This window comes from Salvelinus namaycush, chromosome 15 (genome assembly GCF_016432855.1).
Source record: "Salvelinus namaycush isolate Seneca chromosome 15, SaNama_1.0, whole genome shotgun sequence".
Taxonomy (NCBI): domain Eukaryota; kingdom Metazoa; phylum Chordata; class Actinopteri; order Salmoniformes; family Salmonidae; genus Salvelinus; species Salvelinus namaycush.
Window position 1 is genome coordinate 17,128,471 of NC_052321.1, and position 26,738 is coordinate 17,155,208.

General features: G+C 45.1%; 1 protein-coding gene across 2 annotated transcripts in view; it reads right to left on the reverse strand.

Annotated features, from left to right (window-relative positions):
* LOC120060238 (cysteine-rich motor neuron 1 protein-like) overlaps positions 1-25,200 on the reverse strand; it is a 47,240-nt gene extending 22,040 nt beyond the window's left edge. The window contains exons 1-5 of one of the 2 annotated variants that reach the window (XM_039009400.1): positions 24,436-25,200; positions 19,684-19,845; positions 19,156-19,326; positions 9,086-9,328; positions 2,987-3,166 (exon numbers count right to left, since the gene is read on the reverse strand). In XM_039009400.1, coding sequence (XP_038865328.1) covers positions 2,987-3,166; positions 9,086-9,328; positions 19,156-19,326; positions 19,684-19,845; positions 24,436-24,724 — 1,045 coding nt within the window. In that variant the 5' untranslated portion in view covers positions 24,725-25,200. Of the gene's footprint in view, positions 1-2,986; positions 3,167-9,085; positions 9,329-19,155; positions 19,330-19,683; positions 19,846-24,435 lie in introns of both variants that reach the window. The other variant, XM_039009399.1, reaches the window with a different exon arrangement.
* Positions 25,201-26,738: the final 1,538 nt, after the last annotated feature.

Genomic DNA, 26,738 nt, shown 5'->3' on the forward strand with positions numbered 1-26,738 from the left:
GAGGAGTTACCCTCAGCCATGTGCATGTCACACAGATCCAGTTTCACCAGTGCCCCCGAAGGCCAAAGACCAGTTCAGGGTTCACCGTCAAAAATTTCACTCCAAAGCCACAAATCCCATTTAAGAGCATTTCATGCATAACATGCGGTTTTACCCATTTGTTTGAAGTCTAGGAACAGCAACATAATAAAGCCAACTGTTTAAGAGGCAACCCAGAAAACACGTTGTGCTTAGAATTCTGGGAACCTGTTCTGATGACTTAAGAGTTTAAATAACCATAATTGTTTTTTGTTCAACTGTTTATTGGTAACAGAGGCAGGCCATTACCACAGCAGCAGTGTGAGGTGGAATTGGTTAGGTGATCTGAGGGTAGTGTGTGTGTGTGTGTGTGTGTGTGTGTGTGTGTGTGTGTGTGTGTGTGTGTGTGTGTGTGTGTGTGTGTGTGTGTGTGTGTGTGTGTGTGTGTGTGTGTGTGTGTGTGTGTGTGTGTGTGTGTGTGTGTGTGTGTGTGTGCGCGTGGTGAAGAAGGGGGGTATCCCTAAGGCCAACGTCCTATTTGCCAGATTTGATTCTAGCAGAGATTTGGCTGCTGTGATTCCTCCATCTGGGTGTGATTACCACAAATATGAAGCAGTTCTGCTTTCCTCTCTATCTATCCATCTATCTATCCCTTTCTTTCTCTTTCTATCCATCTCTCACACTATCAATAGTGAGCCTAAAAATACACATTGTATTGCACTCACACACAAGCCTTCAAGCACTTTTAGGGTTTTAGGTGACTTGACCAGCCTACTAAAAGGATTAGATCAGGTATGCAGCTGTGCCTTGTAAATGAGACAGCTATCAGGTACAGAACCGGAGGTTCCTCTTAATAACGTCCATGAACCAGGTGCCACCCCCAGCTTACCACAATAACCCTGACTATAGCCTCCTCAATGACTGGAGCTTTGGCCAAGCAGGGGTACAAGATGAAAGCATTCCCCACCATCTCAGGGGCTGAACATTCCAGGTGTACGTCCAACACTGACCTCCAATAACCTCCATGTCTCCCTCCCTCTCATGTGTCTGATCAATTACAAAAACACAGTCAGACAAATCTGGCCACCACCGTCACCATTATACGCTGAACAAAAACATAAACGCAACAAGTCAAGTGTTGTTTCATGAGCTGATATAAAAGATCACAAACATTTACATTTGTTTAGATCCCTGTTAGTAAACATTTCTTCTTTGCCAAGATAATCCATCCACCTGACAGGTGTGGCATATCAAGAAGCTGATTAAACAGCATGATCATTACACTGGTGCACCTTGTGCTGGGGACAATAAAAGGCCACTCTAAAATGTGCAGTTTTATCACACAACACTAAATGTCACAGATGTCTCAAGTTTTGAAAGAGCGTGCAATTGGCATGCTAACTGCAGGAATGTCCACCAGAGCTGTTGCCAGATAATTGAATGTTAATTTCTCTGTCTTCAACATCGTTTTAGAGAATTTGTAGTACGTCCAACCAGCCTCACAACCGCAAACCACGTGTAGCCACCCCAGCCCAGGACCTCCACATCCGGCTTCTTCCCCTGCTGGATCGTCTGAGACAGCTGATGAAACTGTGGGTTTGCACAACTGGAGAATTTCTGCACAGAAATAGTCTCAGTGAAGCTCATTTGCATGCTTGTCGTCCTCACCAGGGTCTTGACCTGACTGCAGTTCGACGTTGTAACCGACTTCAGAGAGCAAATGCTTACCTTCGATGGCCACTGGCATGCTGGAGAAGTGTGCTCTACCTGGATGAATCCCAATTTCAACTGTACCGGGCAGATGGCATGGTGTTGGTGTGTGTGTTGGTGTTGTGTGGTTGAGCGGTTTGCTGATGTCAACGTTGTGAACAGAGTGCCCCATGGTGGCGGTGGGGTTATGGTATGGGCAGGCATAAGCTATGGACAATGAACACAATTGCATTTTATCGTTGGCAATTTGAAAGCACAGAGATACCGTGACGAGATCCTGAGGCCCATTGTAGTGCCATTCATCCTCTGCCATCACCTCATGTTTCAGCATGATAATGCACGGCCCATGTCGCAAGGATCTGTACACAATTCCTGGAAGCTAAAAATGTACGACAGCGTGTTTCAGTTCCCTCCAATATCCAGCAACTTCGCACAGCCACTGAAGAGGAGTGGGACAACATTCCACAACATTCCACAGGCCACAACTGCCTGATCAACTCTATGCGAAGGAGATCTGTCACGCTGCATAAGGCAAAATATGGTCACCAGATACTGACTGGTTTTCTGATCCACCCCCATACTTTTTTAAAGGTATCTGTGACCAACAGATGCATATCTGTATTCCCAGTCATGTGAAATCCATAGATTAGGGCCTAATGAATTTATTTAAATTGACTGATTTCGTTATATGAACTGTAACTCAGTAAAATCTTTGAAATTGTTACGTACAGTCATTTGTCCACATGCGCTGCCCAAACCCTTTCAACAGCTCCAACCGCAGGTACCAGTGTTTTTACCTGCCTCTGAGGACATGTGTTTTAGTGAGGAGGTCAGGTACAAACATGTCTCCCTCCATTAAGGCTACCAGATATAATGAAGCCAAAGCAGTCACTCAAAGGAGGTTTATGTTCCTGACTTCCGAGACATTGCTAATTCTTTTGACCAGTCCTTGTATGTGAAGCATGTTAATGAATCTTGAGTCGAGCTGGATGTAAATGGAAGCGATTAAGGTAAGGCCATTGTATGGCGTGTTGGGTGCCCTGGGAGAGTGTACTAAAGCCTTATGTGCTCGATACGTCTGCCCCCCTGCCTCCCTAGTGCCTCCCCTGCCAGTCTGGCCACAATCAACACTAATCACAAACGGCCTCCCTGACTGTGTCAGCTCACCTCCACAAATCTAGTCGTGTCATACAAAACCTCACTTATCTATAAAACATCTATATCTTTTATACTGTTGTTTAACTTTTGATGTGTGTACCTATGCATACGGGGCAGCATTCTCCCTCCGGGATGTAGAAGTTCTCACAGTCGAGTTCCGCACATTCTGCTTTGGAGCAGAAGGATATCCCTCCTCGGCACTGGCAGAGCCAGCACGGGTCCATACGGTACACCTCCTCCTCTGAAAACTCCTTCCCGTTGTGGACACACTTGGGAGAAACTGGGGAAAGTGGAAGAGGAAACAGATGCTGTCAACCTGAACGATATGTAGGGCTCTTGATGGCTAACATACACTAACGGCTGGCTCATTCATCCCCCCTCCTCTCCCCTGTAACTATTCCCAGGTCGTTGCTGTAAATGAGAATGTGTTCTCAGTCAACTTACCTGGTAAGATAAGGGTTAAATAAATAAAAAATAAAAAAATTAACATACTATGCTAAACCATCCATTTGGTATGTATAAAATACATTATCCATCCCGGGACAGAATGAGTTTGTTGCTTCTGTATCCGTGTACAGAATGAAGCAATAATTACAGTGTAGCTAGCTGTGGATGGAAGAGCAGTGTGTTGTGGTAAAGTCGTGTGGAGCCGAGAGCCCTGGGCACTGGGCTCCAACAGCATTAGACAATGAAGCCAGCTCCATTAGGTGGAATTCAGCAGAGATTTGTGAAGTCTTGGTGGAGACAGCACTCGCGGCGTAGCTCAGCTCATCCCAGCGCTGGGTAAAAGAAAAAAGCAGCAGACTGTGCTGGTACAATGTGGTCTGGAGAGCTGGGATGCAGACAGCAGACAGGCCAGTAAAGCCAGCGTAAGTACCGGAAACCTCAGCTGTCTGTCTCCAAACGCCGGCCCATAGAACAATGACTACCGTACGGATCATTAGAGACCCATAACAAGCCCCGAGACACAACTGTCCGCTCACTGCACGCGATGCTCCTGGAAGACTCCGGGAGAGAGTGTGTGTGTGTGTGTGTGTGTGTGTGTGTGTGTGTGTGTGTGTGTGTGTGTGTGTGTGTGTGTGTGTGTGTGTGTGTGTGTGTGTGTGTGTGTGTGTGTGTGTGTGTGTGTGTGTGTGTGTGTGTGCGAGCGAGAGGTGAAGGACAAGCCCATTCTCTATTTAGTTTATTAAAGTTCCATCATTTAAATGTCCATAATTTCATTAAAATGTGTTCTGTATTATTGTCAAATAAACAAGAGGGGATGTTGAAAAACTAACTCAGTGATTAGCACAGCCATTTGTCTTTGACACTTTCACTGCCAATGCCTATGACTCAGGGTCTTGAAAGACCACATTAACTTCTCATCAAAACCATGACGATTTAGCTACTGCAGTGATTATGTAAACAAGTCATGGTCAGATATGCCATGGAGGGGAAAATAACTGTCCAGATGCTAACAGATGTAGCTAGCCCCACTAAGGTTTCCATCTGTATACCATACCCTGGTAGAGCACTGCTCTGACCCCTCTCCTTGCCCTCTGGACCAGCCCTGCACTCTAATACAAAGCAGGTGGGCCAACTGAGTTGAAAGTAAAGCAGGGCTCTCTCTCTCTCTCTCTCTCTCTCTCTCTCTCTCTCTCTCTCTCTCTCTCTCTCTCTCTCTCTCTCTCTCTCTCTCTCTCTAGCTTCCATTCATGCTCTCTGATTCCTAAGTCCTATCCTAATTGAGGATGTGATAGTGGTTGGGGCTGAATGTGCCATAAAACCAGGGGATCAACTTTCACTGGGGATGTGGGGGACATTGTCCCACCCCAGTTTTATCATTAGAATGTGATACAAAACGAGGCAACGGTGTGCTTTAGGACCATGAGGAAGCCTCCGAGCGTTGGGTAGGCGGTTTGGACTGATTATGAGAGTGGATTCAAAATAAATAAATAAAAATGTCCCCCCCACTTCTAAAACCAAAGTTGCGCCCCTGCATGAAACCCTGACTTTGGCCCACCCTAAAACATTCATTACATTCGACATGGTGTGACCGTCTCTTCCAGCAAACAAAAATGTAAAACCAAATTATAAACAAAAATCAGAGGGAATTTTCTCAATGGAGCAGAAAGGTCTCAGCATATTAAGTCTGGTGAATCCAATTTCCTCCCATATAATGCACATCCATGCAAGACCATGCATTCTTGATTCAAATTGCCAGACACTTTGTGTGGTTGTAGAGCTTGATTCAAGTTCACAGCTTTAATGTTCTTGGAAAGCAAGTACCATACTAGTCTACATCAAGTTGTGGTTAAACCTAAATGCTACACGCGATGAAGTCCATACTGTTTGTTCGTCGAAGGGCTGATAAACAGTAGGCTGCTGTTAAAACGGTCGTTTGGAACCATCTGTAATATCAGATGACATCAGGTCAGGAAGGCCATGCCAGCTCCTGCCCAGCCACCCAGACCCATTCTTCAGCCAGAGCTGGAAACGTCTCGTCAAACATGGCCAAAACACACAGGTCAGACCCATTGTCATAGGACTCTGTACACTGACACTGACCAAATACCCACCAAAAGCCAACCTCTGGTCTGTAAAAACATTTGTTCAATGCCTTAGGTCACTGAAAGTTGGGTACTATTATGTGTTCCATTGCAAAATACTCTAGGAATCCCAAACTTTGTGATTAATGAACCTGATTATAATTTAATATGTTTTGTGGATGGGCTTTAGTGTTTGTGAGAAACCCAACCATTAGTGAACAGTCATTAATTTTGAGCCCCACCTGTTTAGCAAAAAATAACAAAACAAAAAACAATTGTTTTGTTGTTGTTGCCTGTTTTGTATGTTATTTTGGCATTAATACATGCCACATATCAGTTTGCAAACAATGTAAAAAAAAATGTTTGAGTTAATAAAGCCACATAAAAACCATTTCAGCCTAGCTCAGTGCTTTCTGTGGTGGTGGGGCAGCCAGCGGAAAATACAGAGCATAGGAGTTGGTAATGTTCTCTAGTTGCATCATGATTGGCTCAGTGTTCTGTCACTCATGGGGACACTACGTCACCACAAAATCTACTGGGTAGAGCTCGAAAATTTAAGCCCCTTGGGTGCTGCCATAGATTTACATTAGAAGCACCCATCCAAGAAGGCTTAAGGTCATTGGCCACAGGTAAAATGACGTCAAATCACGTTATATCTACCGTAGCTTTGATTGGACTGATCATGTCAACATCATACTTTCAAAATCTTAGCTAGCAAGCTAGACAAGCAGTCATCATAATGAACCAAGTTGACAATCTACTGGAAAATATTTTTCAAGCCTTGTCACATGAAGAGAAATTATAGATAAAATATATCGGTGCTCATCGGCCATTGGACATAAACATTACACAACAAGTTGGAAATTGCAAATTGCAAAGCAATCACTAGCCTGTGTGTGGTCCAAGTCTGGGTTTAAGGGTCTCTTTTCCAAGCTTAAAAGGATAAACATTCACATGCAACACCAAAGGTTGAATACATTGGGCATGCTATCAATCCAGCATGACTTCTGCCATGTTCAAAACCACTGGGAACTGTGAAAAAAATTTGCTCAGACTGGGAAAATATGTTTTGAACGGTCATCCAACTTGGAATTCCAAGTCGGGATCTCTGGCCTCTTTTTAGAGCTCTGACCTGAAGATCATTGACGTCCTGATTCAATCTTGTTTTTTCAGAGTTCCCAGTTGTCTTGAAAATACCATAAATCCAGAGAATGCCTGACTTTGATGACAAATATTGATGACAAAATTTGCCCACAAGAAAGACCGCCGCACCACCGTTCTGTTCAAGTGAAGACAGCACAACAAGGTGATTCCAAAAATGTATTGTATGCTGCTGCATAAATTATGTATAACATGCCAGGGAAATATGTATACTGTAGCTAAGAAATTAATACTGTGTATGTTGTGTAGTAAGCTGTTAGTAGGCCATGTGCCTCACTCTAATACTTTGGTCTCTTTCTCCCTTACAACTTATCATACTGTACTAACTTGGTGGTGTACATGTAGCCTACAGCCTGTGTTAGAGAAATGTCATCCTTGATTATTGTAAAAGCTTTCAGTGTCTGCTTCTATGCCCCCTTTATTTATACTAGGGTTCTGACTTGGTGTACAAGGAGAATACTGTAAGAATGGCTCATGTTCTGAATTCTGTCGCTGTACATTTCAAAAGTGCTGAACAAATAGTTATATTGACTACGTACGTCTTAGCTCACGCATTAATGTCTTAATCAAAATTACAGATTGCCTCTCATCCGCTCATCATTCCCTTAAGCCATAGTTTGTACATCTCAATTGTCAGTAGAAATCACATTTGTTTAAGCAAGTCAGCCATATCATCTTTTTTAAAAAGGCATTAAATGAGGCTGAATGAACTGTTTCGCTGCCAGACAAGGCTCCGCTGATAGTCAGGTGTAGCAGTGGTAAGGATTCACTCCATGATGCTGAAAATAAAGCTCTGCTGTTGGGACAGCTTTATATAGGCCCTAATAGTTTGTGGGAACCGTTTGTCACCGTTATAGTGCAATTCATGTATTGTTTAGTGTTGTGTTGTGAGGTGGCTTTGCTGGTATGTATATTTGCATTTGCCCCACCAATATTTACATGCTAAAATCACCACTGCACCCAACACATATCCCCAAAGAGCTTCTGGGGAGGTCTTGGGGGACACTAGGGGGGTATGTGCCATATCTTCATCCCCAGTCTCTCTCTGTGTGATTTCTAATGTGGACGCAGTCATGTAGAGCTAACTGCCAGTAGGGGAGGCACAAAGGGCGTGCAGTCCAGACCCAAAGAGCAGCAGACACTTGTTATCAAAACACTGGTTCCCTAGCCTCTGCAGCCGCCATTCAGTCCCTGTCGGCCTGCCTGACTCAACTACACTCCCCCTGGAAGACTGGAGCACAATAAAAGCATTCCCATCAATTAACTGTTGAACCTTTTCCTTTTGGATATGTGACCAAGCAGGAACTCTTTGACACTACACAATTTATTCTGTTGGTAAAACAGCAAATATTTGCTGGGAGCGCAGAGTAAACAGCCAGGTCCAGGTCCCCCCTCAGTCACCCTCCCTGCTCCTCTCCCTCTCTCCCTGACTAGCTGGCTGGTTGATTAGCTGTGTGCTTCTGTGAATGTGCTTTTGGAGAAGGAGAGTGAACTGACCGAACTACCAACATCTGCTCTCTCACACACACACACACACACACACACACACACACACACACACACACACACACACACACACACACACACACACACACACACACACACACACACACACACACAGACAGACAGACACACAGACAGACAGACAGAGACAGACAGACAGACAGACAGACAGACAGACAGACAGACAGACAGACAGACAGACAGACAGACAGACAGACAGACAGACAGAGACAGACAGAGACAGACAGAGACACAGACAGACACACACACACACACACACACACACACACACACACACACACACACACACACACACACACACACACACACACACACACAGACAGACAGACAGACACACACAGACAGAAACACACAAACACACACACACACACACACACACACACACACACACACACACACACACACACACACACACACACACACACACACACACACACACACACACACAGGCAGGCACACACAGACAGACACACACAGACAGACACACACAGACAGACACACACACACACACACACAGACAGACACACACACACACACACACAGACAGACACACACAGACAGACACACACAGACAGATACACACAGAGACACACACAGAGACACAGACAGACACACACAGAGACACAGACAGACACACACAGACAGACACACACACACACACACACACACAGACAGACACATACAGGGTGAGAACACCAGTTGTGAGTACGCTTCACACACACAATATGCATAATGAGATCCATTATGTTTAATATGCCTTGTGGCGTTGAGATTATTTGCGGCTATACCCCAGAAAAATGTATTTGGACAACAAATTACCATCTATTTAGTGACTCTCCTTTTCATCACAGAACATTTGGTAAACTGGGACTTTGGGGGAAAAACTGTGTTCTGATTAAAAGAATCACCTCCAAAAAGGAGTTAAATTTCACACCAGCACCACTTCTCTCATCAAATTCATGGCTTGCTACGGTTATATATGTTACCTTTCTGGCACTCGAACATGTCACAGCAGTCTCCTGGCTTGCCGGTGGCCTGACTGAGTGGTACAGTCTTCTGGCCGGAGGGGCACTGGGGCTTGTGGCACGCCCGGAGGTCACAGGTGCACTGGGGGGGCACAGTGGGGCAGCAGCCAGCAGGGGGAGTGTAGCTCTTGGTCAGAACCGAGCCCTCAGGACAGGAAGGCACCGGCAGGGCAGGACATGTGGTCGCGGCACATTTCAGCTCCTCTGAAATACACACACACACACACGCACACACACACACACACACACACACACACACACACACACACACACACACACACACACACACACACACACACACACACACACACACACACACACACACACACACACACACACACACACACACACACACACACAGAGTCAATCACATACAATAACAAGCCTCTGTAAGGCATGCTGTAACACCACCTTCAACCCAGCTCCAGGCTACAACAGTGCCCACACTGTTTGCTAGGTGGCAGGGGAAAAGGGGGGAGAAGAGTGGGGCTCCCTGGCCTGCATACAGTGTTAGTGGAACAGTGTTGCTCATGTTGCAGTCATCAGATCCCCTTCACTCCGTGACAGCTTTACAGCTTCCTGTTAGGACGGAGAGTGAGAGCTATGCTCGTCTCTAGACACGACACACCTCTCAGCACATCCTGTCTAAGACCTTTCCTGATCCCTGCCTGCCCACCCACTGGATCCAGCTCTCAATCCAAACAGGCTCTCCATCTCACCAGCCATTAATACAAGGCCATGTTTTACTCAGACTTTTTATCCTACCCTGAGCCTTATTATTGAAATCACACTACACTTAGCATACCAGGAAGCGTTTGTCTATTGATATGCCAGAGCCAACATAATGGTCTTCATACTCTGGTTAGGGAGTGCAGGGGGCACAGGGTTGTACTTTGGACACTTTCAGGAAAAGAAAAGTGGAGTTCCCCTCTGTCTCATATTGTAGAAGGACAGTAGCTACCTTACGAAGCTTGGATTACCCAATCCTTAACCACTGCTTATTTTGGTTCAACCGTGCCACTGTTATGCATACAGAGTCGAGGGATTGGGTGCTGCAAACTCATGTCCTGTCCTATACATTGCCTTCAGAAAGTATTCACACCCCTTGACTTTTTCCAAGTTTTGTTGTGTTACAGCCTGAATTTAAAATGTATTTACTTTAGATTTTGTGTCCTACACACAATACCCCATAATATCAAAATGGAATAATGTTTTTTGAAATTTGTACAAATGTCTCGAGTCAATAAGTATTCAACCCCTTTGTTATGGCAAGCCTAAATAAGTTCAGGAGTAAAAATGATCAATTAAGTCACATAATAAGTTGCATGAACTCACTCTGTGTGCAATAATTGTCACGCCCTGACCTTAGTTCCTTGTTTATGTGTCTATTTTGGTTTGGTCAGGGCGTGAGTTGGGGTGGGCATTCTATGTTTTGTTCTATGTTTGTATTTCTAGGTGTTTGGCCTGGTGTGGTTCTCAATCAGAGGCAGCTGTCTATCGTTGTCTCTGATTGAGAACCATACTTAGGTAGCCTCATTCCCACCTGTGCTTGGTGGGTAGATGTTTTCTGTTTTGTGTATTGCACCTTGCAGAACTGTTCGTTTGTCGTTTTGTTCAAGTGTTCGTATTTATTAAAAGTATTATGAATACTTACCACGCTGCACCTTGGTCCTCTTCTCCTTCTCCCGACGACGTTCGTTACAATAATAGTGTTTTTTCATTTTTTTTCATGATTTTTTAATGACTACTTCGTCTTTGTTTCCCACACATACAATTATCTGTAAGGTCCCTCAGTCAAACAGTGAATTTCAAACATTTCAACCACAAAGACCCGGGAGGTTTTCCAATACCTTGCAAACAAGGGCACCTATTGGTAGATGGGTAAAAAACAATGAATTACACGTTTGATGGTGTATCAATACACCCAGTCACTACAAAGATACATGGGTCCTTCCTAACTCAATTGCCAGAGAGGAAGGAAACATCTCAGGGATTTCACCATGAGGTCAATGGTGACTTTAAAACAGTTACAGAATTGAATGGTTGTGATAGGAGGAAACTGATGATGGAGCAACACCATTGTAGTTACTCCACAATACTGATTTAATTGACAGTGAAAAGAAGAAGCCTGTACTGAATTGAAATATTCCAAACAATGCGTCCTGTTTGCAACAAGGCACTCAAGTAATTGTACAAAAAATTAAATACAATTTTAGTAATGAATACAAAGTGTTATGTTTGGGGAAAATCCAATACAACACATTACTGAGTAAGACTCTCCATATTTTCAAGCACAGTGGTGGCTGCATCATGTTATGGGTATGCTTGTAATCGTTAAGTACTGGGGAGTTTTTCATGATAAAAAAGAAACGTAATGAAGCTAAGCACAGGCAAAATCCTAGAGAAAAACCTGGTTCAGTCTGCTTTTCACCAGACACTGGTAGATTAATTCACTTTTCAACAGGATAATAACCTAAAGCAGATGGTTATTTAATCGATTTGGAATTCAGGCTGTAACACAACAAAATGTGAAATAAGTCAATGGGTATGAATACTCTCTGAAGGCACTGTAATTGTCAATGGCTAAAAAATTTCACAGATCTCCTGTTTGTAGGATACCAGGTTAGATCTGTGGCTGTTACAGAGGACTGGGAGAGAGTGTGAGGAAGGGTGGAATAAAGCAGTGTATGATTGATGACAGTGGAGACAATTGGTAATTACGTTTCTACTTAATGTCTTCCCTTGGGCCTTTAGGAAAGGAAATGCCATGAAGCTAATAAATAACGAATTGCCTCCTAAGAGAGAGAAATGTAATGGCTATCATGCGTATGAGAAGAATACTTTACAATCTTTGCATGCATTATGGTTTTGGTGGAAAGAGAATGAAATAGAATGAAATTGCGTAACAAGGCTTGGGGTTTGTGGCTCTTTCAGAAGCTAGTTTGTTGATGTCCTTCCCAGACTTTTGGCGTTCCCTGGTGCAACACGACTCTAGCAGAGGATGTGTCTCATCCCTGACATTTGAGGGCCTGAAAGAGGATCCCTGAGGCTGTTCCTACCAGATGGGAAACTGAAATGGCAAACAGAGGGACTGGAGCCCAGGTTCTGCTCCACAGACAGACAGTTCAACTCCACGTACAGCGATGATTGCAGTATTACTTTCAATAGTCAAACCCTCAAGGGTTGAACACATCGGTGCGACCCAATGCTCACCCGGCATGTTAATGTTCCATCTATGCAGTCGTTTGAAGTTTGCCTGACCCGTAAAAGTTAAGTTGTGACTTGAGCAGGAGAGTCATATTTGGGGGAGATATCTGACAGATGAAATTGAGGATGAAGGAAGTGTTGGATTTATTCTTCCCTGAATAAATAGTGCATGGGCATGAGGTATCTGTACTGTACTGTTTGCTCTAGGAACCTGTGAACAGTGGGGGCAGGCACAAAGCTTGCATTGATCAACTTTGTTACTGAATAGTGTCAGAGAGAAGGGGGGAAATTCCCCTGAATTAGGCCGAGCAACGACCCATTTAACGGTTTTTGGCCTAATTCCTGCATTTGGTTTAAATAAACTTCAGTGACAGGCTGATTTCAGAGGTTTTATATCTAATAGCAGTAACACAGAGCATGCTGCTGTCTAACAGAGTGATGTGGCCATGAATAAAATGTTGTGCAATGTTTGCATTGAATAAGACTTTCTGTGTGCCCCAGTCAAAGAAAACAGATTGCTTACTCACGTCTAACAATGGGTGGACTGGAGTACGCTGGGAAAACCAGCTGCCAGACACTCTATTGTCATTCAAATGAATGATATTGTAGCCATTTCTGAACATAATAGGCAGACACAAAGCATGGAAACAGTATGGTAAACTCAGTAGAGGATGGATTTCAGCACATTCTGTTTGTGTTCTATCTAGAAGCACCAATGGGGTAATTAGCTAGTCAGTGGTCACAAAAGCAATCTCTGTATTACAATGGTGGCTATTCTCCAGCTTACGCAAACAAAAACACAAAGACCTAATTTGGCATGCTTAATAAATTCAGTCTGTAGAATGGTCAAAACGTTCTCTTGTTGTGGTGGTGAGATAGTATGGAAAACCTAGCAACCCCCTAGGAAAGCCGTAATACACACACAAACATGCACACATGCGCACACACACCCTGAAGTTGGGCTTGAGGTAGGATTTAGAAATTGGTTTATTACCACAGAATGTGCTATTGTAAACAATGCATATTTCTGGCATCTCCGAGAAGCCCATTCAGGAAAAGAAAACACCTCTATGTAAATTAGCTTTTTTCTACACAGAGCACAAGGAGCACAGTATTCATCTGACTGAAGCAGCTCTGGTAGGCAGAGGAGGCTGTGTTGACAGCCTGAGTTTACTCATGGAACAAGTGCACAATGTGAGTTTTGTTCAGGGACTGACTTTGGAAGCAAGTCAGCGGAGAACAAAGCTGTCTTAGTACAGCTGCCCTCCATGGGCCTCTGGTACATCCTCTGGTTTTATACAGTTTGTCCGCAAAGGGACCCATCAGGCTCATCTCTCACGTAAGCTGTGGAGGTCTGGCCGCTTGCCAACTGGCGGTTGAGGCTAAAAATGTCTGTATTGTTCTCTATTTTTAAGAACTAAGTCTGGGAGGTGGTTCAGGGCAAAAGGCACAGGGCCACATGAGAGGGAAACATAGACGTCTGATCATCACACTCTGGTTAGGGCAGTGTGTCAGAAGAGAGAGCTGCAGCAGCCCACAGTCCACACACACACACACACACACACACACACACACACACACACACACACACACACACACACACACACACACACACACACACACACACACAGACACACACACACACACACACACACACACACACACACACACACACACACACACACACACACACACACACACACACACACACACACACGCTCAGGCTAAATATTTGAGGATGAAAAACGTGATCCAAGTGTTCTCTGCTCAGAGTAGCTCAACACAGCCTTCTTCGTACTGTCAGATGAGATTGGGCCAGGGAGATTGAAAGAGAGAGGCTGAGCTTTTATCATGCTGAACGGGCTGAACAATGTTGCAGAGAATACTTTTCTATGGACAATTGTCTACTACAGAGCTGGCACAAAATGCATTGGAGTGAAAGGATGGCACAAGTATGGTCCAAGTTGAATGAAACAGTAACAAATGGGCCATGAGGGAACCTTCAAACAGAGTTAAAGGTCTCTGGATCTGCCTTAGAGGAAACTGAACATAAAACATGAATTGGGCTGTACACATAAAAGTCAGTCCAGGGGATTACGGGGCTACACTCTGCAGCTGCCCAGTCAGTCCAGGGGAGTACGGGGCTACGCTCTGCAGCTGCCCAGTCAGTCCAGGGGAGTACGGGGCTACGCTCTGCAGCTGCCCAGTCAGTCCAGGGGAGTACGGGGCTACGCTCTGCAGCTGCCCAGTCAGTCCAGGGGAGTACGGGGCTACGCTCTGCAGCTGCCCAGTCAGTCCAGGGGAGTACGGGGCTATGCTCTGCAGCTGCCCAGTCAGTCCAGGGGAGTATGGGGCTACGCTCTGCAGCTGCCCAGTCAGTCCAGGGGAGTACGGGGCTACGCTCTGCAGCTGCCCAGTCAGTCCAGGGGAGTATGGGGCTACGCTCTGCAGCTGCCCAGTCAGTCCAGGGGAGTACGGGGCTACGCTCTGCAGCTGCCCAGTCAGTCCAGGGGAGTACGGGGCTATGCTCTTCAGCTGTCCAGTCAGTCCAGGGGAGTATGGGGCTATGCTCTTCAGCTGCCCAGTCAGTCCAGGGGAGTACGGGGCTACGCTTTGCAGGTGCCCAGTCAGTCCAGGGGAGTACGGGGCTACGCTTTGCAGGTGCCCAGTCAGTCCAGGGATACACTCTGCAGCTGCCCAGTTCGTGGTAGTTGAGGCAGTTGAGTTACGTAACATTGTTGGTCATCTGCTCATGTTTTCTCACAGACAACCAGAAAAAGCAGAGGCTGGTGGCTAGAGCTGGAGAGCTGGGGCAGGGGCTGGAGGGCAGGAATGGATCTGAGGCTGGTGGCAGGGGCTGGGGCTTGGGTTGGGGCAGGGCTTGGGAAAAGTTGTGGTACCTGGTAAGCAGAGCTATCAGCTGGGTGACTGGGAGCAGTGAGAGGACAACAGGCTGAGACAGCGATCCCACTTTGCCTAGCGGGAAGCTCTTTGTCTGAGCCAACAGATAAACTGTGTTTTGTTTCCCCTCTGAAATCACTGCCAAGACGCACGCACGCACGCACGCACGCACGCACGCACGCGCGCACGCACGCACGCACGCACGCACGCACGCACACACACACACACACACACACACACACACACACACACACACACACACACACACACACACACACATGGGCATGACAGAGGCCATAGCCTCTGCAGACGACACACAAACACAGAGACGTCTAGCACCCCTGCCAGCTACTGGCGGTCTGGACTGGCGAGTAATAGTGATGCCACAAAGAGGCTGCAGCCAAGCAGAACTAATGATGCTTTCAGGGGAAGGATACGGGCGAATGTGGTACTACTGGTGGGCCAACTCTGTGGTGGCGAGGTCTGTTTGCACCATGGCATCATGGTGGGCACGGCTCCAGTGTCTGACCCACCTCAACTCCACTTCCTCCCTTGTAATGTTCTTTTAAAAGTATACACTTGTACTAAACATTAATACTGCCCCATTTCACCCATATTAACCTTCTGAGGTTAGCCATGAGGACCAGTCACATGTTGGGAGTTTAAAGTACATTGATGTAATATGACATACAATAGCTGTGTAACAACCCACAGGCTTAAATCTGCCTTCTGTTTTGTCAGAGCCGCTCTCCGCAGGGCCATTACAACATCAGGTCATATCAGCAACATCAATCAAAGTATTACAGAACAAGCACCTCTTCTGAAGGCCACATGGGGAAACTCCTTGTGCACAGCAGCTCAAAGACTTATAATTAATCAAAGCCATAAATGTACACTCAGGGCCGGAGAACTAAATACAGGCCCCAGACCATTTCCTGCACTTACATTTACATTACATTTTAGTCATTTAGCAGACGCTCTTATCCAGAGCGACTTACAGTAGAGTGCATACATTTTATTACATTTTACATACTGAGACAAGGATATCCCTACCGGCCAAACCCTCCCTAACCCGGACGACGCTATGCCAATTGTGCGTCGCCCCACGAATATGTATGCATAAAGCTTGTGGGAAGGGCATTAGATTCAAATCTTCTCTCTGTATGAGAGAAACTGTATTTTTTTGACACAAATAACTTGTCAAAATGGCTTGCCCTAGCTGGCTCCCTGGCCTGACCTCTTCCTCCTCTTCCACTAATTTGATCAATCCTCAGAGATCCAGTCTAATACTTCCTCATCAGCAACACAGTGTGTTCATGTCACCTCCCAGCACCCAACATGACATTGACCCCTGTTTGAAGTCCAACGACGTGCGTCAGCATACTGACAGTACATTTATAGAGAGCCCTTAGCGATACTAAGAAATGGCTGTTGGTGATCAGGCGCTGCAGACAGTGAAGCTGCAAACGAGGTTTGTGCCCCAAGTCTTCGAACAAACAGTAAACAGGAACACAAGCCAGGACAGTCGGCAGGCCTCAGAAAGCTACTCTACTCTCTGAGTCAGAGCGAGCATTAAGAGCCAGTCCCAAACCACTACCATGTGTGAATGTACAAGCCCCAAGCAGAGGCAGAGGATGCTATGTTCAAATGGATGGCTGAAAAAGTGCTTCAAATACTGGCAACAAGGTCCGCTTTCATCTTCAACTGCATGTGAAGATTGGAATTGCTGTAACTCTCATGCAGCGAAAGCAGAGCTTACAGTATGTGTAGACATCACAAGCTAAGGGACACATTGACCCAGAGCTAAATCACTACTTGATCAGATGGGTAGCTCCATGACATCTCAGGAGCACTGCACTCAGGGTTACTCATCATAACGGAAGCACTGACGACAGACAGCAAGATGTCTGCCAAGCCAGTCAGACAAAACAAGTTCATTATCAGTGCCCTGAAAACACACACACCCTCCTTACTTAATGCATGGCCGTCTGAAGGGTGTGTGGAGTAGCGACAGCACATAAGCTGCAGAAAAATGTTGTTTACTGTTTTCAGTGTTGTGATTTCACGCTGTCGTCCTCTCTTGGCTGCTCTAGACAACTGGAAGTTGAGAAATGCAGCAGAGGACTTGTATATTATTCATAGGGACACAGGAGAGGGCAATGACACTGTCTCTCAATAATACAGTATGTGTACTTTTCCGCACTGCTAGAGGGATTTACAGAACAAACAGCTCAGTACAAGTATCCAAATACACAGCCAAGGGACTGTAAATGCTCTGTAACAACCTTGTTTGGATGTAGATCTTGTTTGTAGATCATATAACTGAAGATTACACATTTTGTGGTCCTCTCTAGCTCAGTTGGTAGAGCATGGTTCTTCTAATGTTAGGACGGTGGGTTTGATTCCCGGGACCACTCATATGTAAAAGAAAATTCACTCATGACTATAAGTCGCTTTGGATAAAACGTCCGCTAAATGGCACATCATACAATACTCTCAGACCTTACATTATCAGGAATGGTACAAATTTCCCAACTGAACTATCAAAGAAAAAAAGGGATGAAAGCACAAACAAAGCTAAAACAAATGTCTTAGTTGTGGATCGAGTCACTTGTCTTGAATTGGGCCTCCTAAACTCAACAAATGTCCTTAGTAAACTGACGTGAGTCTAGCTTTTTGGCACAACATGGCTACGCAGTATTATGAAGCGGATGATGAGATCTTCCCACTAACACAGCAAGAGAGAATCTGTGAGTTCACTCACTGGCACTTTCTCAGTGAGACCAATGTTCTTTATACATACAGAGAGCTGCCATGTTGGTTTTATGCATCTCTCACACAGTTCTGTCAAAGGGGTGAAATAGAACCCACCTCAATAACAATTCTCACTCAGAAGTGTCAGTCAGAGAGGCAGCTACATGGGTACTTACCCTTAGCCCCTCTATGAGGCACATTTAAACAAACAGCTCATAATTGTCACTCTGGTTCCTTAGCTCTGTGGAGGTCTATCTTCCTCCTCACTGCGTGCTTTAACCCTGGACACAGGCTGAGAATTCAGCCAACACACTATACTGTTACACTTTACAGCCTGAACACTGTGTACGTAGATTTCTATCACCTCATAGGTCCACAGTATATTCTCCTCCTTATAATAGAACCTCTCTCTGCTACTCTCTCTCGGTGTTGACATGGAAAGGACTTTGGAATAGACTGACTGATTGTCTACTACACCTCTGTGATTTTTCACAGGTTGTGCTGACTCGCTGTACTGTATGGGTCTAGGTTGAAGAGAAGGTTAAGACAATGTAATCATTCCATGCAGAAGTGTTCGAAAATAAACAAATTCATTGGACCAGTGCCGGACTGGAAGTGAATGTTAGCAGTACAGAAAGTTTTCCATCAAAGTGGAGAATAAAGACAATCATAATGAATTTCAGCTAACTACTCAGCAAACACATATCATAACTGTTTTACTGTAAATCTACTTATTTAAATGTTTTTCAAATGATCTACAGACACTTTATTACTTGATTTCCCGACCACTGGTCACGTTATCAATGCTAATCCAGTATAATCAGCAACAGTGCTGGCACAATGAATGTGCTTATTTTTGAACGCTCAGCATGGAATTATTACTTTGTCTTAAACTGTATTTTTTCAACCTAGACATGAGTCAGGTATGAGTCAGTTAGCACATAACTCAAGGTATATATTAGGGTACATATGCTTAATAAGCTGAGCTCAACTCAAATAGAGATAGTGTAAAAGACAGGAATGTTGTAGGATAAATAAGGTCAGCTCTTTTTTGGAATCTGCATTTTGTGTATCACTGTATCAGCCACTGTATCAGCCACTGTATCAGCCACCTTTGTGCAACATGACTTGAGCAGTTGTTGGTTAGTTTTAGGTTAGTTCTAGGTTACCTGCGGCCTCCTGGCACTGGCTGCGGTTGATGTAGGAGGAGTGATAGTGGCAGCTCTGGGATTCACACACACAGCCCTGTGCTGTCAGGTTGCACCCAGAAAACATGCAAGCTGGGTCGGAGGGTCCCACAAACTTCTCCCTGTGCCTCTCCTGGTACTCATGTCTACGGCCTTCTAAAAGAAAGAGAAGGGGGGACTTGATTACTGCTTATCAAAATACTCTGGCTTCTCTCACAGACACATTTAGAAGTATGAGTAGTAGTGTTCCCATCAGAATGTATTACAGGAGCTGGGCTAAATAAACTTTGTAAAACACTATAGAGTGGTAATCGGTGAGTAAAGGTCATCATCAGTCACTGACAATGGCACCACACAGATCCATGCTGGGGCCACCCTCAGACTGAGCATGTGTGTCATCACTATGACATGTTAATAGCATTAGTCACCAGCGTACAACATCTGGTATGGATTAGCAATGTTCAAAGGATTGTATTTTTTGCTCCTGACGGCTAGCTGTGGGAAACTCACCTGTCTTGCTGGCCCTCATGCAGGATTCCATGTCAGGGTAGCTGAAGGAGCCCAGGCAGGAGTGACGGGCGTCACACACACACATGGCCCCGGCCCTGTCACAGCCTGTCTGCAGGGGGCAGCGCTCATCCTCCAACCCAGCCTCCGGACTGTGAGGCAGAACTGTGGAAATGAGAAGAGACAAGATATTAGAGGAAAATAAAGAAGAGGGGAGGGGCTGGAGAGGAGGGGAAAGGAGAGGAAAGGGGGGTAGGGGAGAAGAGAAGCATCATCAAAGTGATCCAGAGCAGACATCTTTGTTCTGTTCCTGCCATGCATTGCCTTGCTACTGCCATTTACCTTATGTGTTTGTTCCATGCCCAGCCAACCATCCCTACCCCTACCTCTGATATACTGTAGCTAGCTCCTCCAGGCTGAGCTCAACACAAACAAACACATCTAATGACAATGGGGAGTGAAGGATGGAGGGGAGACAGGGGACCCACCACGTCAGCTGCCTCTCTGCTCCTCAGGGACCCCACAGGGACCCCACAGGGACCCCACAGGGTTTTCGTGTTCATGCCTGATGCACTGCCTGCGTGCCACAGAGTAAACAGGCTCAAACAGAAAACACCACAATACAGCGCTCCTTTCCTCTCCCTTCAACAGCTTGTCTTCCAGGCCTCAATCAACAGTGTAGAGACTTGATTACTGCTTATCAAAATACTCTGGCTTCTCTCACAGACACATTTAGAAGTATGAGTAGTAGTGTTCCCATCAGAATGTATTACAGGAGCTGGGCTAAATAAACTTTGTAAAACACTATAGAGTGGTAATCGGTGAGTAAAGGTGTACTTCTTCTTTCCTCTCAGAAGGAGAAGCCTTGCTTTAATACTCTGCTAGGGGCCGGGAGACAATGATGATTAAAAATGATGGTATATGCTGGTATAGGCTGGCGATAATGAAAATACTTAAGAAAATGTACGTTGTTCATTTATTAATACCAAACAAAGGTATCTATTATTGTACAGCACATTCAGTCATTCCTTTCATAAGTGGTACTTGAGAAGTGCTCTGTATGTAGCCTATAATGGTCACCTATACAAACCCACCGCTCTCTGATGTGCTAATTCTGGAGACTCTGTAAGTGATTATTTCCAGAGTTGAAAGAGAGAGAGGTGAATCTTGGGTGGCAGACAGTCATGGTCCCTGTGAGTTAAACCAGCCAAGACATTGGGGAGAGTAGAGGGGCAGGCAGGCTTTTCAAACGGAGCTCCCCTGCCACGCCAAAACTCTCCCTCGTATTTCCTGTTACCTTAAAATGATCCCCACCTCCTCATTTGTTCCATCTCTGGGCCTTTCTCTGCCTGGGAGGGTATTTTTAAATAGCAGTCATTGAAGGTGGGTGTCTGAGTGTGTCTGTGGGGTGCTAAAGGGGGCCTCCAGGAGTAGGAGGCAGGAGGTAGACAAAGCAAAATGAGAGGTTAGGGGGAGTGAACCTCTAATTACTGTAGCTAATGATTAGGTTGACCCCCCGGCTGTGATATGACCCCACTCAGCTGGCCTGGATCACGGCTGCGTCTCTGGGGAAGTCCTCTCAGCCATGGAGACTGCTTGTCTTGGCATCCAGAGCTGCGATGGGAAAGTTGACCTCTGAGGCCCTTTGGCTGATAGCAAGCTCCAAAGGAAGTCTTTGAAACATTAGATAATGCTGGAGGAAGAGGGAAGTGGACAGGATTAGAAGGAGTAGTGGACTGGACAGGACGCAGAGTCCAATCTTTGCGCTTGAGGACAGACATTCTGTGAGGTGCTATTGTTAAGTGCTCTGGAGAGGGAAGAGGTGGCACTAACACAGTGAGACAGACAAAATAAAAACACCCTGGGCCAAACATCGATATCACTCAAGTGGTGAAAAACCCTTTGGGGATTAAATTAGTTACGTGTTTGGATTCACAGGCAACTTTCCCTAATCACAGCTGTCATAACAATTCACAACCACTTTAACTGGCTGCACTTGATATACAGTATGCACATAGTATAAAAGTCCTCATAAGCATACACTTACTGGATATTTAGCATTCTGTTCAATATCATGTGCATCAGCTATTTTCTCACTGACTGTACACATGTTTGTCTACTACAGATGTCACCTGAAGACATGGTATACTTTCTTCGACCTCCATCACCATTCCATAGTGTGCGAATTACGGGGGGAACACAGAACCCCCAAATCATACATGAGATCCCATAAATGCAATGAAAGTCCAACTATGGGGGTGGGGGGTCTCTAATTTAACCATTCTCCTATTTAGAAAAATGCAATTGTGTACTGATACAGTGGTAAATATGAAAATGAAATCTTTTTCCAAATGAAACGAACACTTCCACCTCTCTGTCATGGTTTGAATAAGTGACAGTTGGTTCAGGCTTTCAATCGCATTCATCTCTCTCCTCCGCCTGCTAGCGAACTTACAACATTGTATCAACGGTGCCTTACAGTTTCTCGCGCCGATGAGCTTGGGACGGACACAGCTGTATTTACGTCCCTTATTTCAGCCCCTTTCAGGTTTCCCCACTTTTCTTTTTACAAAAAAGGTCAATTTGTCAGCAAGAAAAATCACTGAATTCAGGCTACATAGTAAAGCCTAATGACAATTCGCACTCTGCCCTTCCATATTGACCACCCAGAACAACAAGACTTAGAGCAGAGGAGCGGAGAGAGAAGCAGGGGTCAGAGACTGGAAACATTTACCCCCTACTCCTGATTGCGACCCTAATCACTTTAAGACCCTACCCCTGGCTTGGGAGGGAAATCCCGGATCAGCCTGGCCCTCGTGGCCACTGCAAACACACAGGGAGGTGTTGATTTACCCTCACCCAGCCAACCCCACCGGGGGGGGGGGGGGGGGGGGGGGCGCTGGGTCCCACAGCCACGAGGACCAGAGGCACGACTCAATCATGGAAACCATTAACTTTTACATTAGAAATTTTAGTAATTTAGCTCTTATCCGGAGCGACTTACAATTAGTGCATTCATCATTTAGAGACATTCAAAGCTGTTAATTTGACAGAGGGGGTAGCTATGGGTATGGAGGGGGATTAAGGCCTGCCAGCATAACCTGTAAATAAAGCCCAATCAGGGACACTGTCTCCTGGGACACCCTGGGGCCGGAGACCCAGGACCACTAGACCCCTCCGAGTGATGGTGGAGGGCAGGATCATGTAGATCCGGCCCCAACGTGGGACTGTTTTTCCTCACCTCTGATAATGTCAGTCCCATGCCATCACTTTGTTTCAGCCTGGACAGAGTCCAGGTGAGGGACTGGCTGGTGCTTGATGTGATCCTGACCATGCCCCATGCCCAGCTCTCTCAGAGGGCAACTCCTGTTCTGCCTTATCAACTGTGTGAAAAGCTGATCTTGGCTGTCCTTTTAGAATGCTACATACACACGCATGCACACACTCAAACACACACACTCAAACACACACTCACACACACAATGGTCATGGATGGGTACCCTTGAAGCCCTAAAGGATTTGGAGAGCCATCCTCTGGAGTATAATTTCCCTGGGAGCCAGGGATATATTGTGTACAACAGCTTCATAAACTGTCAGTAAAGGACTGGTATAGGACATGGATCTGATAGGAGGGAAGGCAGGGAGACCACAGTGGGATTCATGGTAAGGTCATTCAGATAAATCTGCCAATGAAAACCTGCTGGTGAGACTTTTGCTATTTTGCCTTGACCCCAAGGGAGCCCTCAGAGGCACATCATAAGCCCATTGATTGGGCAACCACATTACAGCAAAACACTTTCTACAAGGACAGCTAACCTGTTTCAGGATCAAATGAAGACAGAGTAAAGTGTACACGCACAGATACACATTTCCCATTGTTAGGCCGCCCATGCTTTTTAAATCAGACAAATTAAAATAGTCATTAACTTTTAAGAGGTTCAAATTGGGCCCTGGCAGGGAAGCCTGAACTTAAGTAATACTGACGTGGAGGCATGGTGCAAAGGTTTGTTGCCAAACCTATTGTCATGCCTGCAAGAGAAGAAAGCTGAGGTTTCAAGGGGGGAAATGAACAGTCTAACATGAGGTCCTCTGTTGGCAGTCAAGAGCTACTTAAACCCGTAGACCTGCTTCAACCAGTCCATTGAGCTTAGAGACAATGTCCAGCACAGTCGATGGAATCATGAACTAGCTGGCCACTGTGGTGTGCTCAAGCTAAATTAGAATAATCACTTACTATGGAGACTTTTCTGCCCAGAGCTGAGAGTGATGTTAATGAATAACCGTGTTGCTGAAACCTCAATGTCAAAACCTCCCATTCTTCTATCAATTTTGTATTTTTTAAATTTTGAAATGTAACCTTTATTTAACTAGGCAAGTCAGTTAAGAACAAATTCTTATTTACAATGACGGCCTACCCAGTAATTACAACACAATAATTACCTAGTAGCCTGAGGGCAATTCCACAATAACTGAATTATGATGAGACTCTGAATTTTCACTGTAAAATGTATGCCAAACAAAAACCATTGACATAAAAGTTTAACAAACCATACACCTCTATGCACAATGACTACTTGCTGAAAAATCTCTGCGTAATTCCGTTATCATGGAATTGTCCCTTTAGCCTACTATAGAATAAAGATGATTGTGCCATTCTAGGTCATGCTTACAGTTCAGAATGGGAAACAAGACCAACATTAAAGTGAGCCTATTTTATTCATAAGTGAAGTCTTATTTTAGACATAGGCTACCCACCTTTACAAACTCCTATTTCAGGGAGCGTTACAGCTCCCGTTTGGTTGACAGCCGCGCAGGTTAGTCCCAAGGCGCAGTAGCCCAGTGCCCAGTCCTGGCCGGCGCACGGCTCCCACTCCATCCGGGTACACTGATCGCAGCATCCGCACGGGTCCCTGGCCAGAGTCCGACCGCTCTCGCAGGCTTTCGGCGGACACGTCCGGAGATCACATGGCGTACATTCATGAGACATCAACACACGCACCAGAATTGAAAAATTCAAGAACGCGACTAAACCCTTCCTGAACATATTTAAAATATGATGATGAGCCCAAGATCGGTAGCCTATGTTAAAAATGTAGGTCTAAGCAAACAATTTCCTTCTGTCAAGTAAATCGCCAAATTAAATCCGCGAGGTCCGTTAGATGTAATTCCAGAAGTTATAACGTTCCGGTTCAAATGGAATGAGAAAAATTGTTGGTACCTGCGCTGTCAGTGCCTTTACAATAGCCTAGGCAGCATGCTGCCCGAGAATAGGCTACCTCGGAAAGTGCACGAAAAAGTGCACGGATGCTCCTGGTTTGGTCTCTCTGGTAGGCTGGCTTACCTTTTACTGTCAATGGGCTATCCTCAGAAAAAAGTATTCAATGCCTACTGTAGGAAGGTGCACTTTCATTGTTGTTTCAAGTAAAATAATAGCTGTGTCCTACGACAACCACATAGTGTGAGTCTTCTGCGTTTGGAGAGGAGTGAGGATGCCTTCACACCGAAACATTGGGATGCAATATGAGACCCAAATTGACATTACAGGCATAGACATTAGCTGCACCCATTCCTCTTGACTGACATGTACGCCCAGCCTAGTGTACGCCCAGCCTGGTGTACGCCATCCAATCACAAGTAGCGAACGGAGGGAGGATTTGCATTGAGATATCCTCTAATCGTTCAGCTGGTCCTCTCATTTTGTTGCGCAATAGGCAGCGTATTCGCAATAACCTTGAAATTCCGTTGAACGAAATGTTCTTTCCGCTTTTTCTTTTCATTTATACTTTTATTTTAACGACCAATTAATAGTACATTTTTTTAATCACATTTTCATTTGAGAAAATCATGCTATTTTCTATTTCAATTCAACTGTTGATAATTGTCGGCCTACATGCTCATTGTAACTGTTTCTGAAATATCAAATAGATTTTAACATTTGTATGCAATTCAACATATAAACTATTGATCAATCAGTAGGCTGCACACTAGGGCATCTCAAGAAGGAAGCCCGTAACTTAACTGATGTAGCATTTAGATGTGATCTCAGTCAAACATAAACATAACAACATGCTGGGCACATTGCTTCATTTCTGGAATATCATTTCCATAGTTGCGCACTGGACATCATGCAATACCAATAATTCCAGTTAATGGCCATGTCAAAGCATTATCTGCCTATCCAATAGCCCTTGACCACTTCAGAGAGCTGTTAAGCAAGGTGCAGCCACATCTTGAGTTTTCCCTGCCCGAAAGACACTGCAGTGACCCGTGGAGACCTCTAGCAGTGGTGCCAATGACCAGCAGACACCAGGGTCAGGTGTATATGAGGTAGGTCATATTGTGTCTTTCACAATACTGTTTACAAAGTACAACATCCCCTGTTAGCTGTTTAACTCTCGAGAGTTAAGACATGTACTGTATGTTGGCTACAGGCCCTAGTCATGTGTATTGTCTTGAGATGTTCAGTATGACTTAGCTACCGTTAAAGATAACTCCTTAAGACTGGACATTCGGTGCTTTTGAAACATGGTGGGTCTCTCTTAGAGGGTCCACTGCTGCAGCTCAAAGTGGGGTTCCTGATGGCCGCTGGAGACCCCAGCTCCATGTCAGAGAGTCAGGGTCATGGACTCAGACCTACTCTCACTGAGGACAGGCAACTTTCAGATAGGCTATCAGTTGTTTTTATTCACATTATTACAACGACACACCAGATATTGGGCCAGAAAAGGTCTCGTAACACACAATATTTCCACATTTGTTTATGTTCCTTGTAAGGAAAGCACCAAAGATTATTGAATATTTTTCAGCTCACTGTCACTCCTGGAGAGCATCTGTTTTGTGTTTCCAGTATGTCTCCCTGCTTATGGTCATGATCAGAAAACAGTGCTACTCACTAAAACTCAACAAGTGTTGAGAAATAATCTACTGGGGATTGATACTGGATTTGGCAAAGTATAAACGAGTCCTTGTGTACACATTTGTTCATTTTCAAGGGAAGATGTTCATACCAGTAGCGTTTCTGTTAAAGAGGTAACATGGTTACAGCATGTCATTATGTT